Source organism: Pyxicephalus adspersus, chromosome 5, assembly GCF_032062135.1.
Source record: "Pyxicephalus adspersus chromosome 5, UCB_Pads_2.0, whole genome shotgun sequence".
Classification (NCBI taxonomy): domain Eukaryota; kingdom Metazoa; phylum Chordata; class Amphibia; order Anura; family Pyxicephalidae; genus Pyxicephalus; species Pyxicephalus adspersus.
This window is the reverse complement of record NC_092862.1, coordinates 34,031,056-34,043,659: the sequence shown is the minus strand read 5'-3', so window position 1 is coordinate 34,043,659 and position 12,604 is coordinate 34,031,056. Positions and strand designations below refer to the sequence as shown.

At 35.9% G+C, this 12,604-nt stretch overlaps 1 protein-coding gene across 1 annotated transcript; it reads left to right on the top strand.

The window, feature by feature from the left end:
• Positions 1-71: 71 nt before the first annotated feature.
• Positions 72-12,139, top strand: VXN (vexin). Its single transcript, XM_072411104.1, has 6 exons — positions 72-583; positions 2,369-2,424; positions 4,195-4,342; positions 4,909-4,973; positions 6,976-7,067; positions 8,409-12,139. Exons 1-6 carry the CDS (start codon positions 493-495, stop codon positions 8,590-8,592), a joined length of 636 nt encoding a protein of 211 aa, XP_072267205.1. The 5' UTR covers positions 72-492; the 3' UTR covers positions 8,593-12,139.
• Positions 12,140-12,604: the final 465 nt, after the last annotated feature.

The following is a 12,604-nucleotide window of genomic DNA, read 5'->3' as shown; positions in this document are numbered from 1 at the left end:
TTATTGTTTAACTTATTGTATTACAAAATGTTATGCACAAAATAAATATAATGAAAACATTGTACATCATTCAGATAGTGCAAATGTTTACAACGTATCTCTATCTCTCTCTATATTGCAAGTACACATTATTAACAGATTGTATTTTTGCTCTGCTGTGTCTTTTATGATAAGTGATACAAAATATGTGATTCATGAAAGCAGACTGAGAAGTGTGCCAGTGACATGCAAAGCTTTCTAGGCACACAGCATGGGGACAATGCAGGAAACTGCCCTGGGGTGTTTACTATGCTCTTTGGCAACAAACCTTTGTATGAATGGAATTCTTGACAAGACAGATGGGAGTAAATAATGTTACAATGTGGAATAAGGAATGAGATGAGATCACAGCTCCAGCCTGGCCAGTCCATTGTAAACCTGGACAATGATCAGGGGTGCTGATTTCTGAAACCTATTTAGGAGAGGCTCAGATCAGTTGGATCAAGCTGCTGGATGCACCACTCTACCTCACTTACAATGAACCATATATGCAGCCACAGGGAAGACACTTTGCAAACCCTCAACTCTTCTTTCTCTGCCAAAGGTAGGACAATTAAAAAAATGAGACAGTATCCAGTCTGTACATATAGAAGTAGATTTGTCAGCTTATTAACTCCTTTTTTCTTTTTCTTTTTTTTTTGCTTAAAAATCAGATTGACAGTTCTGCAAATTACTTGGCATTTTTTAAATGTGCCAACCTTATAAATAGGTTTCAGCAGAATATACTAACACAACTATCATAAAGAATTGTTCCTGGCTGAACTAATTGTAACTCCAATATGATGCAATTAATTTTTAATTATTTTAGGATGCTCTAGTATATATGTATTATTTTAGAAAGTATGAATGATAAGATTGCTGGATTGCTGCCTTGTAACTATTATACATATTTCAAAAAGTATTACACTGAATACGCATACAATTTAAATTAAGGACCAAGAAATGTTGATGTTATTAAGTTAAATATGAGTGGAACTCATTAGGAAAATATTATTAGTTATTCTGCCCAAATAATTTTAAATTGGATGTAGCTACTTCATCAGCCCTCTGGGTTGTAGGTATACTGAAAACTTCCAAAGTGACTTTTTAAAAATCATCAATTTTTATAGGCCATTTATTTTGTTGGCCAGGTTGTCATTTCTTCTCCCAAACTGGAATCAATAATGATTTACATTGTCTACTGAACTCAGATGTTGGAATGGAAATTGGTTGATAACCAAATTCAAGAATTGGCAAAACGTTTTATACAAATAGGGAAATGCGTGTAAATGCAAATTTACTTTCTCACTAAATCAGCATTCTCTATTGCATTAATTGTCTCTGAGTGACCAAAAAACAAAAGCACCAATGCTGACTATTAAATGGTTATTGGAAGTGAATAGTTAATGGGTCATATGTGCTTGCATTAGACTCCTTCACCAACTGCAATTTAAGATTGCATTTTTAATAGTTTTAATAGGGTTTTTCTATTTACATAAATAATTGATTTATTCACTTGAAATTACTTTGCACATTTCATTACTTTTCTAGCAATGCCCCTTCTCTCACTGTATGTAATTGTTATCTCCTAATGCCTTCTTCCCTACTACCCAATCCTCACCTACCTACAATTTTTATAGCTGCTGGAGCAGGGAGTGATGGGGAAAACTATGTGCCACTTGGGTGACAGCTCCGAGTCTGCTAGGACTGCTCACATCACATCAAAGATGGCGGCACTCAGAAGCAGTCTTAGGGCTTTTAGATGTCTACACAAGGGAAGCTTTTTACAGATAGATACGATGCCTAACACCCAAGTTAAATGCACCTTTAAATTGTATTTGAGGATTTCTTTGAAACCTAATGATATTGGTCTATTTTAAGACTTGAAACTATTACCATTGTAAAATTAAAAGGTTTATGTGTGCCAATTTCCTACAAGTCTGATGTCATTGCATGCAATGTAGATGCTTTGAAAACAGGAAAATGACTCAATCAGGAACAAGGAGCCAAAGTTTCCTAAAACTGTATTAAATAATGAGTTAACTTTGCCTGGCATCAAAGCCTCTTTGGTGTAGGCAGAATTCATCCTAAAAGACATTTATTCCATAAAAGTTAGTGAGAACTGGATGGCAGCTAAGATTTTACAATAAAAGTGATGGTGCATTTTTTCAAATCTGTCGTACTGCAATCTGCATACTGCCTGAATAGTATAGACAGAAATTACTATGCAAATATTGTGACATGGTTCACTTCTTACATGATACACTGCACTGAGTTATGCTAATGTCACATATTTTTGTTGAACAGGATACAACATATATTCAGAAGGTTTCTGTTCATTTTTTTGCAGCTTATGTCCGGCCAAGAAGAAGGGCAATGGGTAGTCAGAAGATCACATTTACTAATGTAAGAACTCACAGGTTTATTGATATATTATACATGTATATTGCAATGTACAACCATATTCATGTCGCTGACTTGATGACGTAAAGCGATATTGGACAATAACTGCTAAAAGTGTCAGAGATATCTGTGGCTTCACTGAATAATACACATTGATTCATACACTAATTCAGATTCATTCAGATTTCAATTGTCACAACTTTTGTATTGAACTTTCCCCCTAAAACTTTCACAGATATGTCACAATATTTTAAAGAGGTTCTCCAGAAAGTGGTTTTCCTCTGTTATTGAGAGGCCTCACTTGTTTTGTTAACTATTTTAGGAACGAGTAGTTGTTACTTCAGAGGTGCTGCCTAAAGGTGGCCATACATCGATCCAGGGGTGCGCAAGCCTTGTGATTTTGTAATGGCAGAATATCATACACATTAGTGCAGCACTTTTGGACTTTTTGATCAGATTGGCATTGGATCCGCATCTGTGTATAACACCTAAAGCAGGGGTGTCAAACTCTGCCCCCGAAAGGCCAAATCGGCCCCCAACGTCCTTTTTTTGCCCCCCCAAAAGAATCCTAAATATGAACTGCAGCTGGCCTGCTCTTGCATTGAAATAGCGCCGCTACTACAATTCCCAGCATCACTCGCGTCTATAAACCAGCGGGCTCTCTGCCTATGTGTGGCCTCACATTGGACTGTTTTAAAGACGCAAGTAATGCTGGGAATTTTAGTAGCGGCGCTATTTCAATGAGGAGGGAGTTTCAGCGGCAGGTCACTCATAAGATTTAGCCCCACGTTGGCTGCATCTGGCATTTCCAGCACTCCCCCTCAGCTGTACTTTCCCTGGTACTCCAAGGAATGGACCAGAATGGTTGGATTTTCATAGAAGAATATTGGTATTATTATTGTTAGCCTGTGCAAAAAGGTTATCATTGAAATTTAATTTAGAAGGCTACAAATAGAGAAAGCGGCATAGGATTTTTTCTTAAAATTAAAAAAACAAATTCCTATGCCTCTTTCTCTATTATAAGTTTGTTCCAGATTGAATGTGAAGCAAAACCTCCTTGTTTCCATATGAAAAGGGTTTATATCTAATGAGAAGGAAAATTTTCCTCAATAAATTTCAAAGTTGGCCAGTGACTTTGTCTAAGTTTTCAATTTTGGCCCTCTGTGTATGTTAGATAAAACAATATCTGGCCCTTTAGTGAACATAAAGCAGTTGGGCATGTTGATAAATATTTAATAAACTACCCAGGTTGAGCTATGTTCACTAAGGATCATTAAAATCTAATTAGGAGTCCAATCACGTTCTAACCAAGAAAAATGCAGAATAAGGCACATGTGAGTGTTGTGTTTTGGGATTTCTGAAAAATGAATCATTACTCCAAAAAAAAAAGATTGGGTCAGCCAGTTGAGCACATAATTGGCAGCAGATCTGCTTTTGTCTACTAAATGCAGTTACATTATTTATATTTTTTAGGCTTTTTGTTTGTATTTGCAACTAGTAATCCTTCCAGTAACATACCTCCTGTCCTAGGGGTGACCATGACTTCCTTCTGTACTATGAGGGAACAGCACAATAACCCTAGACTTTTATACTTTAATATGGAGGGGAAGTTTACTGTTTAAATAGTTTGTTTTAAACAAGATTTACCTAGTCAGTTTTGGGAGTGATAGGTTTAGCAATCTTTTAAAACAGATTACCTGATCTTTTACAATGGGTATGATGTGTATATGATGTATATGTATATGTGTAAAAGCTGTTTTTTTTGTCATACAGGTTACAGCTAGTCCTGGATCGGCAAATCACTGGACACAGAAATATCTGCCACAGCAGCCTGATCTATTACAAGTCCTATACAGTAAAGATGAAGTGTGGAAACTTCCTCCACCACAGCCGTGCCGCCCTCGCCGATGTAATAGACAGAGTAAGACTACATGTTATTGCCTAAACAATGCTTTTTCAGAACTTTCATTGGATACTAGGGGTAGGTAGCATGCATGTACACTGCAGATCATAGCCATTTGCCTGCCAGAACAAATATTTAGACTTTGAATTCTCTTGGAATTATCAAGAACACACTGTGATATGTATGGAAATAATGTAAATAAGTATTACATTCAAAGTATACCCCTGACATGGAGCATTGTAAGTTTTTTTTTAAAAAAAGGAAAAGTAAACAACAGCACCTGTTTGCCTTAAGTTTTTCTTTCACTGATTGAAACTTCTTTGGGCTCCATTTGAATAGAACTGGAATAGGTGATAAGTTCCTCTGGGTAGGTATTTTTTTTTTTCAGAACAGCTAATAATAGATTTGGAAAACACATTGGATGTGGGAAATATGTGCTTGAACTGCTGTCTGAAAATAATAAATGCTTATATGGATTATGTTATATTTACCATGCATAATCATTCAGGAAAGAACATATATTTAGTATGATTTACTTTTTGTTCAATATAATAGGAAACTTTCTTTTGCTTTGTATTTTACAGCTGGCACTGAAAACACAAAAACACCAAAGTTTACTACAAATCACCAGAATGTGCAACACCAAAATGTAAGACTTGCTTGGTATAGTGCATGTGCAGTATACATTGATTTATAATGCAAATGATTTACTACCTCTAAGATATACTGTATTACAAGTGATCATAAAACAAAATACTTGAAAGAGTTTGTGTCAATTCAATGAAAGTTATGAACTTCCTAAAAACAAAAGTGTGCATGTTACTTCACAATGTGATTTTCACATAGTCTTCAATGCTATAAAACTGTCAAAGTAGGCCCCACCTATTGTTTTTCAAGTTATCCAAGTTATTCATTTCTGTGTGTAAATTTCAGCTTGGGTTTTTGAAGTCTGAAAATAAAAAGTACCTAAAAAAAAAGGAATACTTACCTACCTTGCTGCCCATGCCATCAAACACCACCCCAAGGCTGAAGTTCCTTCTGAAACTATCAGTAGTGTCAGTCCTTGGTGTCCAATGCAATACAATTAATGTACAGCGCTGCGTAACATGTTGTCACTATATGAATCCTGTTTAATATTTTTAATAACAATATTAATAACAATATTAATGATAATAATTATTGGCTACTACTAACAACCTTCATGTCATTACTGAATCCTGTAATAGCATGGGAGCAGGCAGGAGGAAAAGCAGCCAAGGACACACATGATCTTTGCAAGTCACAGAATTTCTTTAACTCCTGCTCAAAATTAATTATTATATACATATATATATATATATATATATATAGGATTATGGTACATTCTGTTTAAGAGCTGATGATTTGTTTAGTGACCTATACCAACCAATATAACTCAATTTCATGCTGTTCTGACTTCAGAGTAAATTGTGCTTGGTTGCTATGTATTACTACACTATAGAATGAGCCCTCATTTTTATATAATGCCGATAATCTTAGTGTAGTGCTACATTTAATTGTTATTACTGGAAACTACTCTGCTAAAGTTGCCATGTTATTGTATGAAGTGGAACAGTAGCATCCACCTGCTGTCTCTAATGAAGCTGCAAGCCAATATATTTGAATAGATAATTATGCCCCAGCTGCATTTTATGGACTGAGATGACCGTAAATTGTATGTAACTCATAATAGCTATTATTGTCTTCACATGAGAGACTGTTAAGAGAAATGCAAATCATAAAAAAGCAGTTTTATGCCAAAGTCAGTTAAAAAAAATATTAGCTTTATAGAATAATGCAATCATTGTCATGTTATTACAAAAACAGTTTAGCAGTGTAAGAAAAGGAACATAGCTTCAAATGTGTCACATTCACTTTTAAATATTACAATTTTTGGGGGTTTTACCCAAAAGGTGACTGAAATTATTAAAATAATAATAATTTCGGTTTACTATTTACTGTTTGAACGACACCTGTCAGTAAGGTTTACTTGGATTTTCAGTTTTTACTCAATTCTGCCACCAATTTATAGGCCTTCCTTTACTTCCCCTGTTCTTTCTTACGTTTCTCCCATACCCCTCCCAGTACCTTCCCTATAGTCGTTCCCAGCCCCTATTTGCAATAGTATGTGTATAGAAAATTGACACTTATGTTATATTGTTCTTATGTAACTATAAGTACTCCTTTTTTACGTGTCATTTTTGTGTTATTATATTGTTACAACCTAATAAAAATGATTGAAACAAAAATAATAATAATTTAAAATTACTGGCGGAGACAGTGGAGACTTCATCCCTGTAATAATTGCGCTTCTGTGTGTGGGCCTCCCAAGGCTCTCTTGGGAATTACTGTGATTTATTATTATGCAAATTCAAACATTTTTAAATGGTACTTTTACATACTAAAATGATATTTAAACCCCAAATAAATGAGCAGTTAAATATGTTTTAGCATTTCTGCCTGTAATTAAAGCATAGCTTAAAAACAAAAGGACAAATACTTGTACAATAATAATAATTATAGTAATAATAACTTGCTAATATTAAAATATATAGGTATAATAAATGAAATTGTAGCAGTTATGTCTTCATATGTTAAATAATTTATATTTTATTTTACATCCTCTCTTGCAGAAATCTCTTTCCTCATCACCATTAACTCAAAGTGTGAACAAGCAGATTAGCTGCACTTTGCCAGCAGGAGATGTCACTCCTGCCACCAATGGGTAAGTCCCCTCCTCCACCCTACATCTCTTTGCCAGCAGCTGCCTCTTGTGTGACAATAGCTGTAGTGTGCAATTGAAGTGGGTCAGGTCCCCAATGTCCTCTGAACTTAAGAGAGTAACAGGTGGCTTGGGTTAGAGGTCAACCATTCAGCAAAAAACTCTGACAACTACCAATGATCTCAAACGAAACTTCATGCAACTGAATGTTATCTATAATATTTTATTGTAGGTGTAGTGTTAATATATATATATATATATATATATATATATATAATTTAAAATATGTTTTTAAAAATGTTAAATACGCGTCATCAAGTAATTGCAGTGTTATTATAAACAGTGTAGGTTAAAATAAGTCATTAGAATAAAGGTACCACAACATTTATTACATGTGGCTCATTCTGTAGTTGATATGGACCATTACTGGTGATGACCAAGACTTGAAAGATATGGGTGTATGAGGCAGACACTAAACAATCAGTGATGGACCTTTCATATGTCCACATTTTACATTTGGAACATTCAATTTATTTGTAGATGTTGAAAGCAGATCTTATGTGTTCTAAACAATAGCAGGTACTGTCCTAAATTATTTGCATAAAGCCAATGTTCTAGGTTTTACATGAGTTTAATTTGCAAGTGTTCAATCCAAAAACCATCCAGCAACTTGCATTTGCATAAGGTTAGGTATTTCTTGGTGACAGGTGATGTTGCTTTGTTAACTAAATATTAATAGAGCCGCATTGTTAAAAAAAAAAGTTCATAGTCAACCTTTTCCAGTGGGTGGTGTTCAGAATCTAGCCTGTCCCCTATCGGATATTGTGGTTTCTTCCATAAGCTGCTATGTCACTACAGGATACAATAATGTCATAGGGACTAGCGGGAGGAACTACAACACCTAGCAGGGGACAAGCTATCCAACACACCTAGGAGAGGTAGATAACATCAATTGCTGAAAGATTCAGCTTTGCACATGCTAAACAGTTATAAACTTCATTTTCTTTCTGATTAGTTAAGTGTTGCTTTAAAATTTAAAATAATTATTAAATTATTATTAATTAAGCTTTTAGGATAGTTTGCTACATACATAGCTACATTTCACAGTTGCTTACTAAGCAGAGATTAATATTCAGCACTTTAGCCCAACTACTGAACAAAAACTAAATATCAAGCAGATCGTATAATAGTGGCAGATGGAGCTGGAAACAAAAGCATTAGCAATGGGATAGTTGTGTATTGCAGGCATGATGATGAAGGTCTGTGTTTACCCATTTGAGTCAAGTTATCGGATGCAATGGGAAGTGAAGTGACCACTCAATGCTCCCCTCCATTCTGTTGCAGGTGCAATAATCACAGGCTTGTCCACACTGAAGAGGACGTTTGCTTTGAAAATGAAGCCAATTTATTACTGACTGCAGTCAGCACACCAAAAAAATCCCCCAGCCTACTGCAGAAAATGGGGTTTAAACCCAGGAAGACTGTGGAATATATTAGTGCTTCAAACTGTGCCTTTGAGGAAGAATAAACAAAGCACTGTGATGAGTATTCAGTGAGGCCAATGCTTGACTGTGATCAAACCAAAAAGAAATGCTGTACTATTTATTTTACTACTAATGCACTCGGATGAGGAGATGTGTCCAGCCTATTGTGTCCACTTTGGACCTTCAGAAACATGTAATTCCGTCTTTTGCCTTGGCATTTTGAGTGACTGTTAGAAAAGTGTTAAGCACAACTCAGGTATATTCAGATCCTGGACACCAAAGGATGTTGCTCATTTTTGTCCAAGACTTTTAGCTTGGTTAAATGAAATGCTAGGATGTGACCCACAACAGCTTAACAGCCACTGGTTCTTCAGCTCAACCTAAAAAGACTCTGTAACAATATGAAGAACTGATCCTGGTTTGGTGTCCAAAATCCACACTTTTTTTTTCACGTTGAGTTCTACTATGCTTTAAAGGGAAACTATAGTGCCATATGGACAATATTTCACATTAATAATTTTCTTGGTGAACAATTGGTAACAGCAGCACGAAGAGAACATTTTTAAATGAATCTGAAATAACTAAGAGTTAAAAGACCATCCTTTGGATACCAATTTTCTGTTTATGTTTGTTGGGTACTGCATGTCCAACATAAAAGAGCATTCTCAAGGAATAAATTAATTGAGTAGATTATATGTTATCCAAACACTACTGTACTCTGCTGCACTAGGACTATCTGTGTGTGGCTTCCCTCTCCTCTCCATTATCCTGGACATGAACCTAGGCTCTGGAGCCAAAAGTGCCCTGTGTATGGGTGAAACTAGCTCTGAAGACACTGTGGATGTACATCTAAGTGTTTACTATTGTCTATGGCCAAGTGCAGCATTTGTTTGCACCAGAGGGCATAAATGTTAACATGCATTGTAAATACAATACTTTGAGTTTTTGAAAGACACTATTTAGATGATTTCAATAGGCCATTTATGATAGCAGAAATCTTTATTCTCCCTTATACTCTGCAGTCTTAGGCTACATACACACGTCAGATGATTCTCGTCCAATAGTCACCTTCGGGCTGATATCGGACGAGAATCTTACATGTGTACAGCAATCGTCATTCGTCTTCCGGACAACCATCCTGGTGGATCCAGGGACGAGGAACGATCAAATAGAGCCGAAAGGGCGCTGTATATACAGCACTCTTTCATGCATCGTGCAGTCTTTTGTCATTGGAAGGGATTATGAAAGATCCTTTCCAATGACAATTATTGCACATGTGTACCCAGCCCTACTCCACACCAGAGCCTGAATTTTTGGTTCATTCATAAACTGCAGGCAGTTGCATAGAACCTCTGGCATCTTAAAAGAATCTCTTGGCTTAATGCTGTCACATAACATTGACAGGTCACACAAGCAGGCTTTCCTCCTCTACTTTTTTCTCACTCATTTAGATTGAAAGCCCTCTGCTATCAGAGTTTCGTTAAGAAACCTTTTGTAACATGGCTGTGCTAAGGCAATACTACTGCTTTTTCAATGGGCTTCTAAGTCAATATGTGACCTGCTTTCACCTGATATGAACAGACTGTTGAAACAATAGTCACTATCGCTTCGATGTATTTTGCCTAATGTGTGTTCATTATGCAAAATGAATGATGATGCATCTGATGTCAAGGAGCACCCCTAAAATGGAACATTTGAAGAGTGAAGCATAGCCGTTACTTTGCGTAAACAATAAATTGCATTGATAGAATTATTTATTTATAATTGGTCTAATCCTAAGGTATCATGGTCCCTAGATGATCACTGCTTGGCCCTGGTCATTTTACCTTTGGTCATTAGTTAATCACTGCTTAGCCTAGATCCTTTTGAAAGAACTGAATGAAAATCTACATTTTCATGAGTCGTGCCAAAGAACTGCACATAGTTCAAGCTAACCAATCTCAGGGAAATGCGTGTTAGACTATAATCTAAAGTCTGTTCCTGTAGATGTGTTTACAATTTTACAGTGCTGCTGATGTAATTTAACTGGATCCTCCAAGAGCCGACCCCTTCCCCCAATTACCATTATGCCAGCAATAAAAAAAAGCTGAGCTTCATAACACAGACATACTTTGCAAAAAGCAATGTGCAAGGAGCTGAGACCAATAGGAAATCATGTATTCATCCTCCTGTAATGACTTGATTGTATATAGGTAAAACCTGATTGATTGCTATGATTACTACATTACATTTTTTGCACTGCCATTGTCTTTCTGAATAAGGCTGTTTTAGGATATATGTACATGGCCATATTCTCTGCTGTCCTTCTCTCACCCATCAATTGATATAAATGTGACAGAATAGAAAGGACCATCTTCAGAAACCCAAAGCTGGTGTGAAGCTTATGTTTTGCGTTTCAGTAGGTGATTACCAAACATGCAAAGTAAAGTCAACCTGTATTTTCTTCATTCACCCCATCATGTTAAGAAGGAGGTGTGTTTTTAGAATCCCTTAAATAGAATAGCACTTCATCTCTCTTTAGTCTTCACTAAATCACCACCAAGACTTCCTTGGGGGTTCTGAGATTATGTGATGGTAGGGGGAAGGATCAGCCTCCATACAGAGCTTTGATGAACTAGTCAGAAAAAATTAAATTTGTTGTTGAAATTGTATACCAACTTGTGCGGTTGGTGACATCCCACACAAAGTACAAGTTCAAGAAACACTGCCCTAAATACTGGCCTTTCCTAATAAATTGTATATGTATTGCATCCAAAATTGGCAAACTATTGGCTTCTATAACATGCTAATAGATCTAAGCCGAATACCAGAATGTCCTATAATAACTCTGTGTGTATTGTATTACAGGATAAGATATTGCTTGGTAATGAATCCTGCTATAAAGCTGGCCTTTTAAAAGATCAAATAATAGTTCTAATGGAGGATAATCTAATATTCTGCTGCTGGAAGGACTGGCTCTATTTCAGCACTATTGTATTTATTTAACCTTATGCTTGGCTGGTGTAAAATAACCCAGGATTCACAGGTGGACTACAGGCTGTGCTCCTCCTTAAACAGAAGGTGATAAAACACATAGGTCATCTACATCCACCCATCTCCTTCTGCAGGTGGATGAGCCATTCTCCACCGAAATCCTTCCAGATGTCCTACATCTGTAGATTAGGCAACGTCTCTCGAATTTTCAGCAATGCAAAGAAAAGAGATCTGCAATGTGTAGCAACCCACAACAACCATTACAACTGTGCTTTACAGACATCCGATCAGTAAAGGAAGAATTCTGATTGGTTGATGTGGGTTACTTTGCACATTAAAAATATAATCTTTTGTAGTCTGATTTATTTATATATGTCTAATTTATTTATTTATAAATGTTGTATAATATATTTGACTTAATCTGAAATGCTTTTTATAGAAATATTTTTTGTAACTTAAAAATTAACCATTGAAAACATTTTTTTTCTGTGTATTGAAGGATGTTATGGCTGGTTATGACTTTAGAATTGTGAGTGAAATCCGTGTATGTGCTGATGGGTGTATTCTGATGTGTGACTTTTTTCTATGTATGTCAATAAAGTGTTATGAGAAGAGAAATCTGAAGTCTGAGTGTTGTTTAGCTATAACTTATAGTTTAGTTAAAACTGCATAATGGTAATAAAAGCAATACATTGCATTTACCACCATCTAACTCGCGTTTCTCTGCCAGAATCAGATTGGTATATGTGTTCTTAGTGTCTGTAATTAAGTAGTGGCATTTACCCGAACCCCTACCCTAAATTGTTAATATTAGTTAACACTTTTTCACCCCCATGACAAAGCAGTAGTACTTTGGTCAAAGAAAAAAGTGAACAATATATAAAGTACAATGTAGGCTAATAGTAATACACCCCAGTTATTGTTAGATTCCCTAGTATCTTGGTTTTACAAGGTTATCGTTGTGCCAGTATTTGCAGATTTTCCAAATCCTTCAACAGGTGGACAACTCTGTGACACTGTTTATTTTGCAGTGAAATCATCATCAGGCTCAGAAGGTCCAAAATGAAAGAAACAAGTAAAAGA

Bases quoted from the DNA above. Each gene is read 5' to 3' on its own strand.
- VXN (XM_072411104.1), top strand. From the start codon at position 493: ATGCACCACTCTACCTCACTTACAATGAACCATATATGCAGCCACAGG. The intron at 2,425-4,194 runs GTAAGAACTCAC...TTTGTCATACAG, and splicing joins AGAAGATCACATTTACTAAT to GTTACAGCTAGTCCTGGATC. The intron at 4,343-4,908 runs GTAAGACTACAT...TGTATTTTACAG, and splicing joins TCGCCGATGTAATAGACAGA to CTGGCACTGAAAACACAAAA.